General features: G+C 46.1%; 1 protein-coding gene across 6 annotated transcripts in view; it reads left to right on the forward strand.

Moving 5' to 3' along the window:
* Window positions 1–24,206, forward strand: part of Frmd4a (FERM domain containing 4A) — a 601,861-nt gene that overhangs the window by 435,590 nt on the left and 142,065 nt on the right. For all 6 annotated transcript variants that reach the window (XM_087896367.1, XM_087896368.1, XM_087896365.1 and 3 more), the window contains one exon: window positions 22,631–22,725. In XM_087896367.1, the coding sequence (XP_087752493.1) occupies window positions 22,631–22,725 (95 nt within the window). The remainder of the gene's footprint in view (window positions 1–22,630; window positions 22,726–24,206) is intronic.

A 24,206-nucleotide genomic window follows, 5' to 3' on the forward strand; every position in this document is an offset into this window, starting at 1 on the left:
TGGGGGGGTTGTCAACTTCTTCAGTTTGAACTGTCAGTTCACTGTGTCTCCCATGCATTTGAATCACTCGCCTTTAATGGTCTTCCTGGACACAGTCAGTCCTGCATCCACACGGCCTGTCTCGGTGCCCATCCCTTTTCTCTGGATGCCTTTCGTGATCCTCAAGACTGCCCTCTGGACCGGAAATTTCAGGCTCATCAATCTAGTTTTCCTAGTGCCCCGGGAGATGAAATTAGTCTCTAAACTTTTCTTTCCGTGTCAGGCTCTCGAGCTCTGATGCCCTTTGACTATTCAGAAATGATCACTCAGAGGAGCTCGAAGGAGCCCCAGGGGGAAGGGGTCTGATTTCACCCATTCTTCTTCCTCTTGGAGCAGGGGACCTGGGGCTGAGCTCATGTCTGAAAGCAGGGCTATATTTTAGGAAAGACTGTACTAATTTGTGTCCAGAGACCGGCTGCAAGCTCTTTTTTTAACACCCCCTTTCTCTCTTACATTAGCAGTGCTGTGGATAAAACCCAGGGTCTCCTGATAGAGAAGCATTCTCCTGCTCAGCCACATCCTGCAGCCTCCAGAGGCCAGCTAGCCAGCTTTGCTACCTAGATATTTGGTCTTTTTTAAACTAACTCATATATTCTCAGCAATGAGAATCTCTTTCCGTCGGTCCAGTTAGACACAGACACGATATGTGATAGAGAATATTTGTCTTAAAGTCCCCATACGTGGTGACAAGGGCTGACAGGCTTACTATAGATTCCTTTCAAAAACTCTTAATCTGGGGAGAAGGGAGACAGACATCTCATGTGGCTTAGGCCGGCCTCAAACTCCCTATGTAACTGAGGATGACTTTGAACTTGTGATTCTCCTGCCTGTACTGGGATCTCATGTGTGTGCCACCACAACCGGTTTTATGAGATACAGGAGATGGAGCCCAGGTTTTCATACATCCTAGGCAAACAACCAAAGGAGCTACATCTTCAGCCCCTCGGCCTTTGAATTTTTAACACAATCGCATACCACCTTTTTGTTTCAAAACGCCTCTTAACAGTCGTTTTGAGATACAGCTGAACTTTATAAAATTATTTGTGCTTTGCTTTATTTTGATTAAAATATGGCTTAGGACCTGAGACTCACAGTTCTCCTTTCTCAACCTTCTGAGGTCTGGGAGTATAGATGTTCACCACCACAGATGGCCTGAACTGCAAGCACTTAAGGCATACAATATGCATGTCTGGACATGTGTGTATATCTGTCAGCACAGAAAGGCCTCTAGGGAGTTCTGCAACTACAGCAACCACAAATGCCCTCGAGTGCACAAGACCCTGCCCTCCCCCAGACACCGTGTCTCTGAGTGGCAGCCACTAGTTTTTGCCGCAAGGTGACCCCGTATCGCGGAGCATGCAGTCTGAGTGTTCGCAGGATCCAGGGAAGTTTGGGGGAGCATTTGGAGGAAAGTCAGGTGATTTTGTTTCCTGGTTTACCTTTCCATGCCTTTACTCACGTGGCAAGTCTGAGTGTATTGGGCCAGGAATGCACCATGGGACATTGTACAGCCCAGGTGGGCTCTCAGGAATAGTGAGAGAAAGCCAGACCCAGCTCGCTCTTCCTGGAAAGTTTTGCTTCTTCTTGGCACTAATCCAGAAGACTGAATAGGAAGAACCTTGGGACCTGTTTGTTGTTGTTGTTGTTGTTGTTTGGTGTTTTTGTTTTGTTTTCTCCAACGCTAAATCTCAGCACAATGCTGAAGAAAAGCACTGACCATGAGGGCTGGTAGGCAGATGCATGGGTAGCAACAGGGCAGGTGCCCAAGCAGGAGTGTGAGCTGCTGACCTCCCAGAGAACCTGTGGATCCTCCCTGATCTCTCTTTGTCTTGGGTTTTTGGCAAAGACTTCACAATCAGACTTTGAACTCCTGAGAAAGTTCCTTGTTGATGTCCCAGGTGTGTAGACAAGAAAACCAGAGTAAGCAGAAGTCACCAGGGGTCTGTTCTTTCTCAGATGCTGAGTTATAAAAGTTTCCTTTCAAATACATCTACCTTGTTGACTTGCATGCGGAGGCCATTATCTGAAATCGAAGAACAAAAGATAGCGCCGCACACGGAAAAGACCGGACGTCTCTCTTGTGGCTCCAACCCAGTAATGAACAGTCCACGTGGCTTTCTTTATGTGGACAGCTATGTAAACACATAGAACCCACATCATGTCTCTCTTGTAAGTGCCATTGCACCGGGTGACCACTCTGCATTGCATCCTGGGAAGCAGTCACTCTGTGACTTACTGTTCAATGTCAAGGGTGACTTATCCAGGATGACACCGGTAAGGGCCAATTTAACAGTCAGATATTTTGCAATGTTCCGTACCACTTAAAACAGAAAAAAAAAGAATTAGTGTCTTATATTCATGAAAATCGAGATATGTTACTTCAAATGACATATGCATGACATTGACTCCTAATTTAAGCCAAGAGGAAATGATCCACGTCTCATATCACGGAGATGTTCTTCCTAGATTGGTCTTGAAAGAAAGAAAAAACATTAATTTAAAAATTAAAAAAACCTGAAGTTCTAAGTTGCATAAAATGTGAGGATTTATCTTTCCTGATGGGGATATTTCCCAAATGCCAAAGGTTCATATTGCACATGAATGACTGTGGTTTTGTGACATCACTAGATATTTGTCTTTATTTCCTATGTTTTTAATATGTTGTATGCATGAAACATTATAGTAAAGGACTGGGCAATAAAAGTGAGAAAAAATGGTAGTATTATCAATTAATAGTATTGAAAAAGGCCTGCACAATAGGCATGTTTAAATCCCTTACTCAAGTTTGAAAACATCACTGATTTTAAATTTTTTTCCTCTATCATATTTAATGGGTATCAAGTGTCACTTTTATGTAAAAAAAACAACAACAAAAACAAAAACAACTATTTCTGGATATTGGCTTCTCAGTCAGGAAACATGTCCTGGGTCACCTACTTAAAAACAAGACTATAAAATTAGGTTATATGTTAAAAGGCAGTTTTTTTAAAATACAACTTGTGTAAAATACACCTAGTGTCTTGAGTCTTCCTGGAAAGCCTTTGGGTAGCCAACACCTCAATAGTAAGGAAATTAGGTTGGTTTGGTTTTGGCATTGCTGGGAATGGAACGTGGGACCTGGTCCTGGTAAACCAGCCTTCTACCACTGAGATGCCCCCGTGTCTATGTTAATAATTCTACTCAAGAATTTCATTTTATTCTTCCCTCTTTAGAGGGAAAAGTAAAGAAGTGCTTAATGTGCCCATAGACTCTGTGTTCACAAAGAGGTTTGAACAGTAACTCACTTAGCGTGTTTCTGACTTCATTATCCAGAAGAGAAGGGAGAAGAGGTGGTGCCTCGAGGTACTGAAAACCCAGTCTTTCTTCTAGGCCAGCCCCTACCTAAGGTACTCCCTCAGCAGCAGAAACCCAGATCTGAGACCCAGATGTAAACACCACCCTCCTGTGCTTGGCTAGTTACCAGGGCTGAAGCAGAGCCAAGCAGGATCTCCCACAGAGAGGAGTTAGCAAACCCTGGGACAGAAGCTACTGCTTGATGTACCCCTTCTCTCCCACATCCATTCTTCCCCAAGAAAGCAGGGAAGATTCCTGGTATAACTAAGACTGTACTCTCTGGCTGTCTGGAATGTTCTGCCCCTTCTGAAAACTCATACACTAGTGGTGAGATTCCAGGTCAGCCTGCTTACCACCGAGCCAGAACGTGGTAACCATTTTTGACATCTCTCCAAGACAGGAAGTGCTATCACACAGTGGTTAAGATAGGACTCTGAAAGCAGTTGGCCTGAATTTGTCCTTGAAATCCTCCACATCTCCACCTACAGTCACTTCAGCTTCCCAAACATTGGGATTACAGGCATGCATCACAGGGTCCAGATTTTAAAAACTCAAAATTTAGACAGGTGTGGTGGTGCACACCATTAATCCCAGCACTAATAAGGCAGAGGCAGACAGATCTCTGAGTTTGAGGCCAACCTGGTCTACAAAGCAAGTTCCAGGTCAACTAGGGCTGTTACACAGAGAAACCCTGTCTTGAAAAAACAAAGCAAAATCCCTCAAAACTTGTGATACTGAATGTAAACATGTACACATGCACAAACACACAGTATGATATTAGACTTGAAGATACATGGTAAAGCTTCTGTTTCTTTCATCATTTTGCTTTGGTGTCTCTGGGAAGCAGGCATAGTCCTCTCAGAAAGATTAGATGACTGTGCTGGGGTTATAATGACCAAGGGCAAGGGCTGGTTCTGCTGGGGTAATACTGGGTTAAATGATGTTCATGGTGGTAGGCTGTAGATCACAACTTCACTGTACTTAGAAATGCAAAATTCTGAAGTTAGTCTTAGTTAGGATTTTTATCACTGTGAAAAGACACCATAACCACAGAAACTCTTATAAAGAAAAGTTTTAATTGGGATGGCTCACTTACAGTTTCAGAGGTTCAGTCTATTATCATCATGGCAGGGAGCATGGTGGCTGCAGGCAGATGCGGTGCTGGAGTGGTAGCTCGGAGTCCTACATATTGCGGACAACAGGAAGTCGACTGAGACACTGGGCAGTATCCTGAGCATGGGAAACCTCAAAGCCCGCCCCCACAGTGATACACTTCCTCCAACAAGGCCACACCCACCCCAACAAAGCCACACCTCCTAATAGTATCACTCCCTATGAGATTTTAGGGGCCAATTACATTAAAACTACCACATTAGTAAAGTTGAGATAAGAATCTTGATCACTGCTCTTGTATAAGGATTCTTCGTTGATGTAGGGGATAAAGCCCAGAACCTTGCACATGGTAGGCAGATGCACTACCACTGAGCTACATCCCCAGTCCTCGTGGCTTTCGAGGAAGATGCGCTTTCATTGTTTTTTCATCTTTTCCTTTGAGCACATCCTTGACTTCTTGGACCATCAAGAGAGGCTGACTGTGAGGCTGGGACAGGCAGCCGTACAGATAACGACACCCCCTTTGTGCCTGTGGCTTAGGCCATAGTCTGACCTTTCCTCCTTCAGATGAAGGGAAGGGGTGAGAGGTGACAGCTCTATGCCCAGTGGACACTCAGCTGGCAGCTGATGACACTGGCTGCCCCAGGGTCATAGCCTGTGATGATTTCCCTCTTACAGGCTGACACACTATTATGAATGCGAAGCCTATTAACTCTGTTCCAGAAAGGGGAATGTGAGGCCTCAAGAGAGCAAATAAGGCCAGCTGAGGAAACTCACAATGCAACTGCAGATGAGGTCATGGCTAGGCTCCAGGGCTGGTGACAAGGACGGGGTCAGAGGGTCTGAGGCATTGCATGGGAACCATCTCATTAAGAGTCTTCCAGTTAAATGTTGCAGAGTGCCCCGTCAGCCCGATGGAGTTAATGAAATGCTCGGGACAAGAAGAAACTGGGAGGAGGAAAAGGCAGAATGGAATGCCTGTCTTTATTCTGCATCTCTTTCGTTCACACTGGTGCAGCTCCTCTGTTTCACTAATGCATGGAATGCAGAGGGAATCATATGTGGACAAGATGGTGTTGGTTCTCAGTGCCGGATTCATAACTAAAGAATCTCAATTAGCAAGCAGAAATTCCCAATGGTTGAAGAGACTTCTGTGAAGCAGCTATGGGACGCAGCCCCGTAACTTCAGGACTTTATAGTCTGAGTCAGAGGATTGTAATCTCAAGGCCAACCAGGGCTACATAGTAGGATCATATCTATGAAAAAGAAGTCAGTGAATGGAAATATAAGATGCAGCTGAGTATAAGATAATAATATAAGATGCTTGCCTAGGATGTGCAAGGCCCTGCGTTCCATCCCAAGCACTAGAGAGAGGAAAGAAAGAACTGGCTGAAGTAAGGGAAGAAGGGGGGGAGGGAAGGGTGGAAAGGAGGGGGGGAGAATAAAGAAAAAGATGCCTCCCTGAGCCCTGCTAAGTAAGAGATCATCAAGAGGCTTTGGGAGATTCTGGACTTGGCAGCGGTTGGAACTGAAAGGTGAATTGGCCAATGGCCTACTAGAGGGCTGGGGGAACAGAGCCCAGGCTAATGTGGGATTTTAACGGTCTGAAATCTCTCGTCTCTATTTCACCGTTCATCCGGTCATTGCGTAATCCTTCATTAGTCCACCCCTGCAATCAGCCCGCAGTGTCCAGCCAACTCTGGAAATTAGGAGCTGGGTTTGGTACTTACTGAATGGCTGTAACAAAGACCTGGCAGAACAGCTTGAAGACAGGGGTCTATTGGGCTTACTCTCAAAGGTACAGTTTAGTGTAGGAGAGCATTTGCGGAGGAAGGAGCTAGAGGTAGCAGGCCACTGTGTATCTACAGTCAGGAAACAAGGAGACTGACTGAAGGCAGGTCTCAGCTCACTCCTTTTCCTTTTGTGCCGTCCTCTGGAACCTTAGCCCCTGGAATGGTACCACCCATATTTAGAGTGGGTCTTTCCACCTCCATTAGCCTAGAATTCCCTCACAGAACTGCCCAGAGGCTTGTCTCCCTTATTCTAGATCATATCAAGTTGACAAACAACATTAACCATCACAGGTACACACAAATCAACTTAAGAATAAATTTGGAAACATGTTGGGGCGGATGCCCCTGGCTGACTTAAGTAACTCTCTGAAGGCTCAGTGAGCCCAGCCATACAGCTGCTGGGTCAGTTGGACCAGGTACCCAATACTTGTGTGCAAACCAGCGTTACTCTCCCCGGCATGGCTGCCAAGCAAGGTCAAGCGTTAAGTAGATGTTCGGAATAGAGAAAGGAAGGGACAGTGTATCAAAAGAAAGAACTCTAGAGAGGCTGAGAGCCTTGTGAAAGAGCAGGGCCATCGGAAGCAGAGAGCAGAGAGGTTCGTTTGCCCTCGACTCCACCCCCACCCCTACCCTCTCCGTGTGCTTCTCTTTCCCACACCTCTGGTATGCTGGCCGAACTGCCAAAGACGAAACAGTGCAAAGCCATCCCCATTTTTCTGCCAACCACACAAGCACTTCCAATCCATCTTCAGGTCCAAGGATGCAGGGCTCCATTCATCTGCTTTTGCTTTTCTGAACGTGACTTTTTGCAAATTCCACCTCTCCTCTTATTCGTCTGCAGGGGCTGGTTCACGTTGCCCAAATTGGGACTGACTTCGTGTTTCTTGTGTAGTTTGGTTTCGGGAATCAAGACAAAATGCCAATGCCAAGCAGCTTAATAATGACTGACAGAAGCACATGTTTGACCCCTGACTAAACTCTGCCTTCAGATCTGCCCCAGGTTGCGAGGACTGTACAGAGAGAGCATGCGCGCTGGACTGTCTGCGTAACTAGTCTAGAAGTCATTTGATTCAGCTGCAGTTCTGTTTATCCCAGAAACCATGCTGAAGACGTATTCTCTGGGGTCCCTGGTGTGCATTTCTTGGGTCTACTTGCGGGAAGAGGCTTGTCTGGCTGGCCAGCAAGCCCCAGAGGTCTGCCTGTCTCCGTCTCCTCGGGACTGGAATTACTGGTACACACACCATGCCTGGCATTTTTATGTGGGTTCTGGGAATCATGCTCAGGTCCTCACACTCAGAGGGCAAGCACTTTACCGATTGTGCTATCTGCCCAGATTGCTTTTGTCTGCTCTTGAAGCCCATCTTCCTCTCTACACATTCGAACTCAGTGTCCAGTCAGAAGAATTACAGTAGTCTCCCTTATTACAACATGAACACCTTGCAGAACCCCCAGGATATGCTTAAAGCTATCAGCAGTACCAAACTCTATATATACCATGTTTTGCCCTACGCTTATACATCTATATTGTTTCATTGATAAATTAGGCACAGTCAGAGATTGACAGCACATAATGAAATCCAACAGTGATAACAATGTACTGCTATGAAAATGATGGGATATCTTGAAAAGGTTGTGGCAAGCAGGTACGGTAGCACACACCTGCCATTCCAGTACTTGGGTTTCTAAGGCAAGAGGATTGTGAATTTGAGGCCAGCATGTGCTACCTGTCCCAAAAAATAGAAAAGAAAACGTGAGGGAAAATGCTAATATTTTATTATTATTGACATTAGTAGTTTATCAATGTAATTCATACTTACATTAGTGTCATAAATGTTAATATTTTATTAACATAATTTGTATTAATATCAATTTTTTAGCCCATTGTCAATAGTATAACTGGAGACACAGCAAGCAGAACTAAGGAAAATGAGGAACAACAGTGATCTGTCTGACCTTAACCATGTTGGTCTCAATATCCCTATTTTCTTTAAAATTTTGTAAGCCTCTCGTAAATTTATTTTTGGAAATGAGTAGGGTGTAGGAAAATATCTATTTTTTGCATATTTATGTGTGAATGTGTGCGTACGTGTGTCTACATGTCTGGGGACAGACATGTGCAGAGATGCACAAGCACATACGAAGGCCCAGTGCTGGCGTCCGTTGTTTCTCAGTTGCACTCTACCTTGTCCGTGGAGCAAATTCTCCCACTGAAGAGGAAAATGTTCTGGTCTGGCTAGCCAGTTTGCTCCTGGCCATTCCGTCTTGGCCTCTTGCACTCTGGGGTTATAGGCAGGACGGCACACCTGCCAGCTTGTAAGTAGGTTCTAGGCATTCAAACTGTGGTCCTCACTCTTGCAAAGCAAGTGCTTGACCCATTGAATCCTAAAATAATAGGTTTTATTCAAGCACAAGATCACCAAAATCTGGCCAAAGGCACTAATGTAAACATCTGACACCAGGTCTCACCCTGAATACCATCAGTATTGAGCTGACTGTTCATAAACCTGCTTCAGAATATGGCATGGCATACAGTCTTCCATCATCTTCTGATATGCTATAATAAATATATTATAAATAGCATATTTATAATATAATAAATAGCATATCAGAAGGCAGTGGGAAGGGCGTGTTATCTTTGCATAGTTGCCCAGCCCATTCTCTTGAAACTGTTCTTGAGGAATAGATGTTGTTCAGCCTTAAATTGGTCTTCCCAGCCAAGCCTCCTGGGGACCCAGTACTTGTGGACTTTTTCATTATTCTCCTGCCCTGGTGAGAGTGCATTCATAATTGTATTGAAAATGACATCAGCAGCAGAGCCAAACGCATCTCTCCAGCACATGCAGCCTGTACCTGCCAGCAAGCTGAGAGCTATCCACGGGGAAGATCCACGGGGAGGGCACTTGGGGATCTTTCAAATTAAAATGCTGATAAACATTGAAAAGCCATGCAAAGTCTCTAGGCATATTGCTGGAGCCACAGAGAGAGAAAGACACCCCCCCCCGCCTCTCTCTGTCTCTCTCTCTGTGTGTCTCTCTCTCTCTCTGTCTCTCTCTGTCTCTGTCTCTGTCTGTCTGTCTCTCTCTCTCTCTCTCTCTCCCAGCCTATAAGTATAATTTTAACTTTACAGAAGCATAGGCTGGCGCTATGTGATAGGTGTTTCCAGTGGAAGGGGCAGATATTCTGCAGATAATGATAGGAAAGGGTACTATTTAGAGCCAAGCTCCAGGAGGAAGTTTGAGTCCAAGGGAAGTTGTCTGGTTTCTGTTCTTCTTACTGGCAGGACTTATTCATGGTTTCTAAGACAGAGGATAATAGTTCATGAAAAAAAAAGGGACTTAGATTTTAATAGCTAAGTTCCTTGTTAAAGCAATAAGGGACTAAGTGATTCTTGTGGGGATTTAGTCTGGTTGAAGAAGAAAGATGAGCCCACTTTTACTGAGCACCTGCTGGATAACAGGAACTTTGTAAGTGATCGTTTACTAAATCAGCAGCAAAACTTTAAGAGGTGGGTATCGCTGTTCCAGCTTTAGTGGCTTATCAGCATAGACTTCATGATTGAGTTTCAGAGCCCCCTAGTCTGGATCACAGATTCATAGCCCAGGTTTGGTAAAAAGGGGTCGTTTTTTAAGAGGACCCACTCCTATATTGTTTGTAGCCCCCTCCAAACTTCCCCTTCTCCCCAGCAGCGTCCTACAAGGCAAGTGTCTCTTATCAAAATGGCAACAGTGATGCTACATTCTCCGAGTACTAGCCATATTGTAGGTGAAGGACACTAGGCACACAGAGATCCTTCGGTTTGTTGCTAGAACCTTTATTCTTCGTCTCACCCGTTTGCTGTACACACACCCTTTAATGACCCTAACTCCTGGGCACCCTTAGCCTCCATTAAGTATGACCATGACCATAAAAATACCTTGACCTTGTCTAAGACCTCATGACCTCCACACATGCCATGGAGAGCCAATTTTGAGGCTCCAATTTCAGTGACTGTTCCCCAGTGCCAGGACAATGCCTTCTGCATTTCCCTGAAAATACAGCAGATGGAATAATCTTCAGAGCTTCGGGGTAAAAGCCCCTAGCCTGGACAGCCCCAAGAGACTAGACGTGGCCTCCCATCCCCAATATGCCAATTAAAAAGATTAGTGATGGTGAAAATCAGAGAAAAGAGGTTTGATCGATCACACACTGTCTCTCTTTAAAGACGGCAGAAAGGAACAGACAAAAGGGTTCACTGACCCTCCGTCTATCTTTGAGATACTGACATGAGCTTTAGGTTCAGACAGAGGAAGAAATGGAGTAGGGGCAAGAGAAATGCATAATGAAGCAGTCCTGGTCAAGGTGTGGTTCAGGTAATCATGGCCTTGGTTCTGGTCCCACAAGGTGGCCTCATGCTGAGTCTCAGGAGTTGTATAGTCAGGCTCCCTGGCACAGCCTTGTCAACATGAACGATTACCCTCATAGCTGTAGTGGGTCACTCCTGAGAGGCCTGGATGTTTCTAGAACCTAAAGTGACTGCATGTGTGGGATAGATCTTTAGGTTCCTCATAGAGATCTTGAACAGAACGTCCTAAAAATCTGACAGTAAGATGTCTTTGCGACTGTGATATTTGTCATTAGCCTTGGTGAGAAAAAGATAGGCCAGGGAGGCTCAGTGGTTAGCAAACCTACGTGCAGAGGTGTGCAGGTGGCCCAAAGTAAAGGAGACCCGCAAAATGAAGGGGAAGAGTCCAGGCTTTCATCCTTTTTAGTTCCTTTGTGCAAAGTAAGGAGTGAGCTTGTAGCAGATGCAGTCCCTAGTGCCCGTTAGTTGTAATTCAGTGTGCAACATCATGATGGTTTGAATGGACGCTAGTGCCGGTTGTTTGAGGAGAAGTACAACAATCCTCTAATGTGTTCTTTGATCCTAGAGGACTTGATTTTATCTTCCAGGGAATGTAGGGATGTTTACATCCAAAGAAATCTTTTATACTCCCCATAGCACAGGATAAGGGTAGCATCAAGTATGCAAGCAGTGTATGTGTGTGTGTTCACACCTGGTGTATGTGCACGTGTGTAAACTCCACAGATTCTTTTTTTATCCACCTTCCTAGTACTAGGATCACAGATACATACCATCATGCCCTTTTGTGTGGGTGATAAGAACCCAAACTCATGTTTTTGTACTTGTTTAACCAACATTTTACCAACGGAGCCATCTCCTAAGCCCAGGCGTCTTTTTAAAAAGCTCTTTATTGTATGCATGCCTGCATGTGTTTATTGCAGTGTTCACAGAGTCTGGAGAGTGACAGAGTCCCTGGAATTGGAGTTACAGGCCATCGAGAGTCACCTGATATGGATTCTGGGAACCAAATTTAAGTCTTCGGCAAAAACAATAGGATCTCCTCACCACTGCGCCATCTTTCTAGCCCCTGGGCATCTTTTTAAAAATGGAAAGACTAGGTGAGATCATGGCAAAAGCTGAAGTTTGCAATCCCAGGATTCCACTCAGTTCGGCATCTCCATATTCACTAGAAATAGCCCCATAATTTAGGCCGTGAACTTGAGAGCCGTTTCTGGCATAGACAAGCTGAGGACTGTGGAACAGCCCGTGTTCCTACCACCAAAGTAAATGTATTGCTCATTAACAGTTCTGTGACATCACCCTAATCAGACTGGAGTCTGGGGGGTGGGGAGATAGGTGTGTGAATGCGGAGGCAGGAGGGATGCCCTAAAGAACACCCGCAGGCCTTCCCCAGTCCCTGGAGGGATCCTGTGTAAAGCAGGCTCCCCAGCCAGTCAGGGAAGCTTTCAGCATTATAGAGGAGCAATTATCACGTCTGCCTGTCACCTTCATCGGGCATCACTCAAGTCCATGAGTAAGAAAGACTCCCCTCCCAAACTTCCCTGATGCCTGACTCAGACCACACTGTATCTGAGAACAACATGGATAAAACTGTACGGGAATAATAGGAAAGGATCAAGGGAAGAAACCATGAAAGGCAAGGGGGCGGGGCAGCTGAGAGCTTTAAAGGGTTCCTAGGGAGACCTTCTGGTCCCCAAGGTGAGACTCTCGGAAGATTTGCAGAGAAATGTTGAAAGGAGCCTGCCACGATTGTAGCTGACTTGCAGAGAAGTGGTGGGGAGGGTCCATACTCTGGTACAGAGGTTAGGAAAAGGAACCCAGCACATCCTATCTTGGGCATGCAAGCGACATTGCAGTGTGTCTCTGGAGGTGCACGATCTGTCTGAAAGCCAGCAACGTTCATTCACTAACTTATTTATTGGAAGTGTGGCTTGTACCACAGCACACATGGGAGGTCAGATGACAACTCAGGGCAGTCTGGTTTCTCCTTCCAGCACATGAATCCCAGGGATCAGACTCAGGTCAGCAGGTTTGATACTTCTTTACCCACCCAGCTACTTAGAAGCTCCTTTCCGGCACCGGCACCGCATCTGGCCCTGAGTAGCTGTGGGGGAGGGGGACACCACTGCCTAGCAGCTCTCTGCTTCCCGGCTGCCTCTAAAGCGTGTACAACCTTCTCTGCCTGTGGTCTGCCGCCGTGCCGGGCTGACACTAAATACTCCACCCTTTCATCCGTCTCACTCTGCCAATAAAAACCTTTATTAAATGGAAGAGGGAGATAGTTTAATTTGTGAAGTGCCTACAAACAGGAAGGCCTGAGTTGGATCTCCCCTCACCCCGTGGTTTTATTTTGTTGTTGGCGGTGGTGTGTGTGTGTGTGTGTGTGTGTGTGTTAATTGGAGCATGGTAGCACACACGTGTGACTCATAGCTGGGGAGACAGAGATGGTTAAGTATCCCCCATGGAAAAAGACCTCTCCTACACATTGGAGAAGGGGCCTGGCCCTATTGTTCTCAGCAGTCTGCACAAAGCAAGGGACTTTCGACGGCGTGTCCCCTGCCACAGAATATAGGGTTGGCTCAGTTGGAGAGGTTAATCATCAGAGCCCCTAGGGTAGCAGGGGAGGGGCTGCTGCCATAACCCTCTGTGCAGAATCCACAAAAGATGATGTCATGCACTACCCCTCCCCTCCCCCAGGAATCCAAGCAGCCAGTGAGCCTCTGTCTGCCTTAGTAAGAAGAGTGCAGGGGACAAGGACAGCCCTTGCACAGCACCCACTCAAAGTTGCCTTCCTCTCAGACTTCCCAGGGCAAGAACCCCAGCCCCTCCTGGCCAGAAAGAGGGTGTTGATAGGACATGATTTCTATCCACTCCTGGAAATGACTTTTTCTGCCACCTCACTGCTGTGACCACCCCTGGAGAGCAGGATCACCCACTTACTAGGTCTTGGGATACCCAGTCCCTCGGCCGGCAGAGTAGGTAGGCAGGTCGGCAGGCAGAGTTGGACACTGCCTGTAGCTGTGCCATGAGGGTGGACAAGTCCCCCATCAGCTCAACAACAATGTGCACCTTGTAGTAACGAGATGAAAAGGCCCCTGGCAATCAGGCATGTTGGCATATAACTATAATCCTAGTGTTTCTGGGGGAGACCCCCAGTATCCTTCTGGTGGGGGAGGGTTCTTAGTCTCATTGATAAAAGATTTTCAAAACAGACTCTCAAGGAAGTTCAGGAATTTTCTGGAAATGTGAGAGAAAAACAACAGGGCGGGTATGCTGGAAGCCTCAGCAGCTGCCGTGATGTGGGACATGGGGTGGGGGGAGGCAGTCATGCCTTTTACGTCAGACATGGAAATTAGAGAGACGGACAGTAAGAAAGTCCAGCATCAGGGAAGCATCTCAGGCTGAGGGCCAGTGTTTGAAAGGAAAGGGATAGATGTGCTTAATGTGAGACTGTGACTCTGTGTGGCAGGGGCTCCTGCTTCCAGGTTGTTGTGTCCCAGATTGCACCCGGGATACATGGCTAGGAATAGAAAGACAGCTTATTAAGTAAGGAAAAGCACTCCCAAGAGCAGGAGCAGCCTGTGCACTAGGGAGGAGCCAGAGCCACCGGGCCTGGGGACGCTGAGTCTTCACAGTGCATCTACATAGCACCCACCTCTCCATGTGTTTTGTACATGCTGTGTTAGTTGCATGACCCCAGTGGGAAAGAGTTTCCAGTGTTCCTCTTTGAACTGGCTTTTTCTTATGTTACTCTCAATATCTCTGCTCTCCAGTTACCCCAAGTTTGGAGGGAGTAAAATAGGGGGATTCCAAGTTCAAGGTCATTCTGGCTGGCGGGGGTGGGAGGGGCGGCTACAAAGTGAGAACCCTGTCTCAAAAAGACATAAATAAAAATAAAAATGAATTTTAAAAACCCTAACAGAATGACTGACTTGACGCCAGGCTGAAGATGCCAGGCTGATTTCTTCTAAAACACAAGGAAGCACCTGGTTACTGTTTGATATTTTTGTTAATGCAATTAACTCAGACATGGCAATTCCTTTGCTTTTTAATGGTGCCCCGTGGGGATAACGGCTTGAAGGGAAGAGTCCACTGCTGAGTTGAAGCCACTTTGCTGCTAACAACTAACCCAGGCTCAGCTCACCTGCCCTGTCTGTACACAGTGTGACATCAGAACGGTTTCCAGAGGGGCTCAGGGCCCAGATTGTCCTTAAAGCAGACAGCCTCCAGATCCTGTACTTCCTACACGCACGTATTCCAGGATCCGAGGTGCACAGCGGATCCCTGGGATCCCCATCAGGGGGGAGGTGCTTCTTGTGCAAAGCTGGGGACTTGAAAGTGACAGACAGGACTGTAGCATGTGGGCCGGCTTGTTGGGGTTTCTGTCCCACCCGGTACCCCACAGCCGGCATACCCCAATGAAAATCACACACAGGACTCCAAAAGGTTATAAACTGATTGGCCCATTAGCTCTGGCTACTTATTAGCTCTTATAACTTATTTTACCCCATTATCCTTATCTACATTAGCCACATGGCTCTGTACCTTTTTCAGCTGGGCAAGTTACATGCTGCCTCTTCGGTGGTCTGCACAAGAGTGGCGGAGGGACCTTCCTCCTCCGTTGCCTTATTCTATTCTCATTGCCCCGCCTCTACTTCCTGTCTGGTTGACCCGCCTATACTTCCTGCCTGGCCAATCAGCGTTTTATTAAAATACATGATTGACAGAATACAGATAATTCTCCCGCACCACAGGACCATGTCTCTTAAAATTCCAGCGGTGGGGATCCTTGGTTGTGGACCCTCCCAGCTTGTGGTGGCTGCTAGCATTGCTTGACCTCCGTGTCTCCAGCCGGCCAGCCTCAGCCTCGGTCTTCATGCCTAGATCTGTGCGGTTAAAGTCTTACAGGGAGATACATGATGGTATTCAAGTCCCCCTCCCCCCCCACTCTCTCTTTCTTTCTTTCTCTCTCCACTGTAGGTCTGGAGAGATGACTCGGGGTGGTTCTTCCTTCCAACCATTACAGGGTACAATAAGTTATGTCATCTATAACCCCACAAAGAGAAGCATCCATGCAAAAGGAGAAGGAAACACATGGAGAAAGTTCCACAGGAACTGGGTGAGACGGTCAGGGAAGGCTTCCTTGAGAACATGGGCTTTGGGCAGGAATGAAGAAAGCTCCTGAAAGGGAGCTAGGCAAAGGTGAGGTGAATATGAAAACTGGGATTACAGTCAAAGTATGGTCTCAATTATTAAGACAGCATATAAGCCTGAGTTCAATATACATACACACATATAAATAGAAATATATATGGATAGTGTGTGCATTTTATAGGTACAGTCATGAAGAACTGAAATAACAATGGGCGTGTGATGTTCACTTTATGCCACACTCAGTGCTTTATATCAATCATTATTCATTAACCCTCCTGACAGCCTTATAACATGGCCTAGTCCTTGTCACCACCTGGCAGATGAGGAAACTAAGCTGTGGTGAGGTTAAGCAACTTGCTCCAGATTGTATAAGAAAATGAGATGTGTTAATAGATAAGATTTACTAACCAGGGAGGGTGCCGGGGCTGTGATTGCTTTTGAGTGAGCATGCACAGCCTTTGGGGAGCAGGGAGAGAGGGCTGAGTAGCTTATAGGGGAGGAAGCAGATTGATTTGCTAAGAACATGAAGAATATTCTAGACTCTTTCATGTCATTAAATCCAGCCCATCGTTTGGCAGAGGAGAAGACAGAGAGCAGAGGTTTTCTCAGTTGTTCAAAGTCATCCGTCTGAAGTGAGTGCCTGTCAAGTCCAAAGTGGGTGCCGCCAATAATGGTAGCATTTCCAGAAGGGGCATGGTTACGTGAACAGTGCCTAGAGCTCCTTACAGCTCACAGATGTGCTGTGCATGTGTGTGTGTGTGTGTGTGTGTGTGTGTGTGTGTACATGCTCACACGTGCACATGTGGAGATGCCCATACATATGTGTAGGCATACATGCAGGGTCAGAAGTTGGCACTGAGTGTCTTCCTCAGTTGCTTCCCAGCATAATTTTGCCACAGGGCTTCTCACTGAATCTGGAGCTCCCCAGTCAGGCTGAACCAACTGAAGACAAGCCTGCATGTATCCACCTCCCCAGCACCAGGGTTAGAGGTACCTGCTGCCTTCTCCCCTTTTACACGGGTGCCAGAGATCCAGACTCAGGTTCTCATGCTTCTGTGGTAAGCCCTGTACATACTAAGCCATCTTTCCCTCTCCAAGTGCTGCTCTGAGCACAGCATCACTCACATGACCTGGAAGAAGTAGGGACGTGCTGAAAGTACACGGGACATAAACTGATACTTTAGACTAAATATGTCAAATGTGCCCATGGCTTCCCATGGGCGACAGCCCCTGCAGGACCTCACCTTAGTTTTTGAAAGTGGTGTTCTTAGCCTCACGGTGTCCCCACAGGGGCTCCAGTGTGCAGAACATGCTGGGGTCAGGGGGTGCATTCGCAAGGAAAGTTGTTATCCAGGTATAAGGAGGGATCCAATCTTACAAGAAAGGCAGGAAAATAATTTGAGTTAAAATGAGAGAATGAAGACAATTACAGGCTGAAAGAAAACCCATCTTAAATTCATTGATATCCCCACCAGCATGGCCGTGACCCTAAAAAACTGGCATAGCTCACCAGGGACACACAGGGCTTGCTTTGCCCATGATGCCTTCAGGCCCCTACCCTGTTTATCCCATCAAACTCCATGGGGCTACAGAGCTCTTTGCTGGCCTCTCTCCCAGCCAGATCCCTACAAGGAGCCACAAATGTTTACAGGACCAGGGACTGGCAAATTACAATCAGCAGGAGTCTGTAAACATCCCTTCCAAGGACATAACAGCCAAGAGCTTTCTGCTTTACCAGACAGCTCACACCAAAGAAGTTTAAGGAGCTTTCAGAATGCTGTAGTTTCTCAAATGTCAAGGTAAACTATCATCTTCCTCTGCAAGATTGGGAGAATCCAGACGTTGATTCCATCTGTGACCCAAGACGTCTGGAGACACAGTGCCGGAGTCAGGCAGGATGCACCTCTGCACTGTGCTAATAGAGGACCCCACTGTCTCAGCAGTATAGACAGGGAGGGATACTGGGCTGCTGGGGCCTGCTCTGGCTCTTAAGGATGAACACAGTCAGATGCTGGGCTGTTGCTGGGTGCTTTGACAACTGAAAGAGATGTGTGGGGTTTTATGAGGATTTAAGATAAGAGCTGCAACCTCCATGTCTTCTAGAATCTTCTGTCATCTCCCCCATCACTGATTTGATTCTTCTATTTGTATTTTTTATTGTATTTTGTATATGTGCTTATGTACATAGATGTATGTGTATGCACATAGGTGCGTGTGCATGAAAAGCTTGGAGAGCAACTTCCCATGTCATTCCTTGGGTGCCTTTCACTTTTTTTTTTTTTTGAGACATAGTATCTCACAGGGAATTAGAGCTGTCCAAGTAGTCTGGCCCGGAGCCCCAGAGGTCTGCCTAGCTCTACGTCCTCAGTCCTGGATTACAAGCCTGCACTGCCAACCCCACCTTTTCCCCTCCATTCTCTAATGGGTGTTTTCTATTGGGAGAGAAATTAGGTCATTACATACAGTGTAATCTCAAGGTGCCAGGGTCTGTTTTCCTTGTTGGACTCCCATTGGTTAGTGTGAATTTGCTTTTTATTAAGTTAGTTATCTGACAGTTTCCTATATGTATAGAATAAATTCTGGTTACTCTCCACACACTTCTTAACTTGCCTTCTGGAGACTGAGCTCAGAGCCTCACGGTGTGTGAGTCTCCCAGCCATGGTTCCTCTGCTTTTAAATTGTGGGTGCCCTGAGGTAGATTTTCTAAGGTAGATTTTCTAAGGTAGATTTTCTTCCATTGGGTCTATCATACTGTTCATGAAAAGCAGTTGATATTTCTCCATGTTTCAGCAATTATTTCCCCACCAGGATATGAACAGAGTTCGCCAGAGAGGGTCAGGTTTGTCACCTCCCCCCCCGACCCCCCCCCCCCCACCAAGCTGTGGCTGCCTGAGCTGTTTAGTTATTCGGTGTAAATTTTCCAATATAAAAAGGGTTTGGGGAGACAGGTGAAATCACAGGAGTTTGTCATTTTAGAGGGGCCAAAAGTCAGCCCCTACACATCTCTCAAAGAGCAGCCATTGTTCAGGGCATCAAGTCATCCCCAAAGCTCTGAGACTTGAAAATCAGAGGAAGACTCACGTTAACTAAGTGCACAGCGCTGATGTGTAAATCTGTGATGCCAGTATGCTGGTTATAGCCCTGCGCAGGTCCTTCATGACAAATGATACTGGACCTCTTACCCAGGAAGTAGTAAACTCGGGCAGAATGCAGAGGAAGAGTACCACTTTGAGACACACTAGGACTTATATTTTGTTTCTTTTTATTTTTAAACTGGGGTAAATATGCACATTAATTTACCATTTTAAACATTCTATATACATACAATTCAGGGGCACTAACTTCGTGCACTGTGTTGTCGAAGATTCATCACCATTTCCAAAATTCTGTCAGAATCTGAAGCAGAAATTCTGCAACCATTAAGCCGTAACCCCTCATCCTCTCCAACCCCTGGCAACCCCTGTGAAATCACGTGATCTTAGTCTTCACAAGTGAGATGACAAAAGGCATTCATCTTTTTTATGGCTTCTTTCAGTTAGCTGTCTTCAGGATTCACTCATGTAGCCTGTATCTGCATTTTGTTCCTCTTTGAGTCTGAGGAATATTCCATTGTGTGTGTCCAGACTTTGTTTCCAATTCTGGCTTTGCTGAGACCGAGCAGAGCCTATCTGCTGACTCTAAGTCTCGACTGGCAGGGGGATAGTCCTGTGTTGTTTAGATAATGATGTCGTACGTGGAAGCTCTCAGAATTGTGTCTGGAATAGAGGGCCAATGCCTCAGAGAATCCTTTGTAAGACATGGCTGTATAAAGTGGATGTGAATGTTACATTGTCAGTTGAAGTTGCTCCATGTGTCCCTTTCTGTCATTTCAAAGGGCTTCACTGGCAAAGGGCACAAGTACCCAATACCTGTTAATCATGTCCCTTGCCCTCCACACATGCCTGACTTCCTTCTTATACCATGACTTGCATTTTCTCCCAACCATTTCTGTAACTAATGAGCACCTTCCTCCTCCTGGGTAAATGTCTGCCTCTCCAACTGTATTTGTTACTTTCCATTGCTATGATTAAAATGCTCTGACCAAAAATAAAAAAACAAAACAAAACAAAACAAAAAATCCAAAAAGCCAATTTAGAGAGGAAAGAGTTGATTTGGGATCACAGGAGTACCTGGTGATGGGGAAGACGTAGTGGCGGGAGCATGAGGCTGGCCTGGTAGTCATGAAGGAGAGACATCGCATTTTATACACACACAGGAAGTGGCTACAAAACCTCAAAGCCAGCCGGGAGGTGGTGGTGCACACCTTTAATTCCAGCACTCGGGAGGCAGAGGCAGGCAAATCTCTCTGAGTTCGAGACCAGCTCTAGTCGAGAGCTAGTTCCAGGACAGACTCCAAAGCTACAGAGAAACCCTGTCTCGAAAACTAAACGAAACAAAACAAAAACCTCAAAGCCTACCTCCAATGATGGGTGCCCCCAGCAAGGTTCCATTTTCTTAAAGTACAATAACCTTCCCAACAGCACTGCCAACTGAGGACCAAGTGTCAAGCCCACCAGTCTCTGGGCAACATTCCCATTCAAATCACCACGCCAAGCAAGGGCGTTCAAATAGCCTTAAAATGTCATTCCTAAACAGAAAGAAATCTCAGTACTGTCCTTTACAAGAATGAGTTAGTCAGCTCACCATAGTTCACAAGAACCCACAGCAACTGCCTTTTAGTCACACCTCATTTTCTAATACCAGACCGACCCAAGTGAGACCACCTCGTCTCTCTCCACTCACCAGACTTGACCTCAAGTGACTTTCTACCCCTACCCACTAGACTTGACCTCAAGTGACTTTTGAAAAATTCTAAATTCATTCCGAGGACTGGAAGAGTTCTTGCTGGCAAGGATGTTGAATCTAAAACATGCTTCCAGGGCAAGTCAAAAAGAATATCCTAAATTGAAAGAAAAATGATATTAAGATATGATCTTGTTGTGTAGCACAAGCTAGCCTCGAATCCCCATTCCAGCCTTCTTAGTGTTGGAGTTCATAGGTATGTACTACAGTGCCCAGCTCAAAGTACTTCCAGAATCAGCAAACACAGATAGACTATGAATATTTTGAAAGAGATGGCAGTCGTTCTGATGGACAAATTATGATCCGCAACATTTTAAAAAGCAGTTGGCCTGCTGCCTCAATACAACCCATAAATTACATGCAGCCCAGCATCTTCTGGGAAGAACAGTAGCACGGGCAGCAGAGTCCGCAGCATCCCACAGCATGTGCTCAAGCTCAGAACTCAATCTTGCAGCATCTTTACTAATTCATTCGCAAAATTCTGAGACATGCCGCGTGCATCCCTCCGCATCCCCAGGGTAGACTTCTTCCTATCCATGAAGGGAGGTTTGACTTCCGATCTTGAATTTCCTGCTGGTTTAGCCTCAGCTTGTACAGTGCGATAGGAATGAAATTGGGGAGCATTAGATTCCATTGGTTCATCCAGGTTGGGTTTCCCACTGATCTCTAACTAGCAGGGGAGGAAGTGCTACATCACTTCAAACCCATGTGGCTCTGGGAGATTTTGACTGTGGACCTGTTGGTCCTAGAGTCTGGAGGAGGCAGAAACAGCTGCCTGATCTCTGGGCTGGTTTCTGCCTTGTACGATAGACAACTTCTTGGGATGATTAGGGTAAAAGATGTGTAAAAAATGCTTGCAACAATGCCTACCACACAGCAAATAGACATAGTTCCTGACTCACTATGGCTCAGCATACCGATGTTGGACTCAACAATGGTACAAAAGCGATGTGCATTCAGTACTGTGAATGTTGCATCTGGATCTTTTCCCTGGATCAGGCCATGTGCCACCATCTCCTCTAAGGATGCTGAAAGCGGGAGCCCCCCCGCCCAGTTATCCATGTGATCACTGTGGCAGGTGTGTTCAACCTTTCAGTGCAGAAAGGCAAGGTCATCCTCTACCAAACCCATGCTTAGAAATTTGCAACTTAGTTATAAAATAAATCTCATGGCGTTAAGTTTACCGTTTGGTCTTGAGCTCACACCTGTAGTGCTGTGTTGCTAAACTCTGGTATTCACATTAAATACATTTGGACGTAACAGCATCTTCAGATTGTAATGGGTGTATCAGAGGATAACCTTATCCTAAGAATAGGAGGGTCTGTCTGTGTTCACTAAACAGGCCCACTAAAAAAAAAAAAGACATCATCCTGTCCAGCATAAAGTGGGGAAGGAAAGCCCCAAGCTGGACAGCCCCACTAAAGACCAAGAGTGCTGTTTGTTGACAGAATCAACCTTACAGAGCCGCCATCTGTGACCTGGGACCATCGGCTTGGCTGTTTTATACAGCAGTACCCTAGTGTCTCTCAGTCCTTTTCTTTCTCTATTCTCTTGTTCTCCCCCTCCCTCCCTACCTCCGTCTCTCTCCTTTCCCTTTTCCCTCTCTCTCTCTGTCTCTGTCTGTCTGTCTGTCTGTTAGTCTGTCTGTGTATATGTGTGTCTGTGTGTGTCATGTAGCCCAGGCTAGCCTCAAGCTTGCTATGTAGCCGAAGATGATCTTGAACTCCTGACCCTCCTACCCCCACTTCCTGTGGGATTGCAGCCGTTCTTCATCACAACCAATTTTACCCTGCACCAAGAGTCAAACAGGGCTTTCCTCATGCCAGGCAAGAACTCTACCAACTGAACTACATCCATGTCCCTTTTTGGATTTTGCAATAGGCATTTGTGTTTATGGAGTGTGCCTGCGTGTTCAGATATTACACTGGGAACATTGCTAGGAGCCCACGTTGATGGTGTGTTTTACTGAACGTCTCTCGAGACTTAATCCTTTCCCTTTGTGTTCTTCTTCCAGCCCAAGCTTTTGGCCAAGGAGCTTCTTGACCTCGTGGCATCTCATTTTAACCTGAAGGAAAAGGAATACTTTGGAATCGCATTCACGGACGAGACGTAAGTGCTGTCCAGAGCCCACACAAAAGAGCAGGCTGGGAAACTGCCCTACCTCAGCTGTGACAGCAAAATCAGCTGCAGGTCACTCGGGTCCCGTGGGGGCTAGGGGTTAGTCCAAGTTCACCATCTAAATTTCAAAAGCCGGTGATCATGCCTGGAGCGGCCAAAGGATATAATTAGACAGATGCTAATATTATGAAATTATTAGGTCAGCGTTCTCATAATCAAGTAGATTCGTGTTCAGACTGAAATGTTTATTTTTTTTAAGTAGATCTATGTGGGTTTGGTTTTCATTAAGGTTAAATGAAAACTTCTGGAAAGTAAATGTTTCTCTCCAATATTGGAGAAACAATAACAGGAAGTGGAGTTGATGATAAATTCAGGGTGAAAAATGATAGCTGGGCAGTTTCACATTCTAAGCTGAAATAGAGAATACAAAATCAAAGTTCATATCACCCATCTGATGGAAAAGTGTGTTTGCTTTCAGCAGCCTTCCAGCTTGGGTCATGTTTTATAATAAAAGAAGGGATAGGCTCGTTGAATTATTTTCTTTCCTCTCAGTATATTGTTGCCAAAAGACTTCGGTGAAGATCAGCCCAAATGCTTAGATAAGAATAAGCTAAGGCCTAGGGTTGAAATCGAGAGGTGAAGCACTTTCCTGGATGTGCGCGGCCCTTGATTCTGCTGTAACAGGGTGTCTGTGATTGCCTACGGGTACCGACAGTTCCTCGACACAAACAACTGAAATGAGTGGGACCAGGAAAGACAGAAGACCAAACCACAGAGAAAGGGAAAGCAACAGCTGTGTACATTCAGGACGGGAGAAGCCCATGGCTGGAGGCCTATTAAACAGAGTCCAATTCCTGGGCTCTCCCTTCCCCCACTATTGGACCTGCCTAGATACCCACCCCCATGTCTTCCCACAGTTTCTCCTCTGAATGTTCTCTGGGAACAAGAAGTAGCTTTCTCGGAGAGCCTGCCCTCACTTTTCCTGTCCGCCCATGTTCCTCAGACTCTGCTTCTCTATCCCCTGCACCAGAAAACAAAACAAAACAAAATAATAACCTACTTTAAACAAACGTTCCCTAAGAAGTCTCCTCTGTGTGTGTATTCATGCCCACACACCCCTCCAGGTCTTTGGAATATAGATATGTCTTCCCAAAATGCTCAAAAGTCAGGATGGGGTCAGTGGCTGGGTAGGACAGTAGAGTTCAACCCAGACCCCAGGAGTGAGGTGGGACTATCAACGTAGGATGAGTTCTCAAACAAGAGTAACCAATGTCTGTGCTGGTCAGTGGGAGAGTGAACACATGTATCTGTATATGGCTGGACAAGGTATCCACACACAAGCATGAGGGCCTAACTTCAATCCACAGAACTTGGGTTTGGGGGACACCTCTGTAACCCCAGCATGGGGAAGGTGCAGAAGTTATGGATGCTCTCAGCCAACAATCAGCTGTGCACTCAGAAAGACAAGTGAG

The sequence above is a fragment of the Myodes glareolus genome, chromosome 14 (genome assembly GCF_982192425.1).
Source record: "Myodes glareolus chromosome 14, mMyoGla1.1, whole genome shotgun sequence".
Taxonomy (NCBI): Eukaryota; Metazoa; Chordata; class Mammalia; order Rodentia; family Cricetidae; genus Myodes; species Myodes glareolus.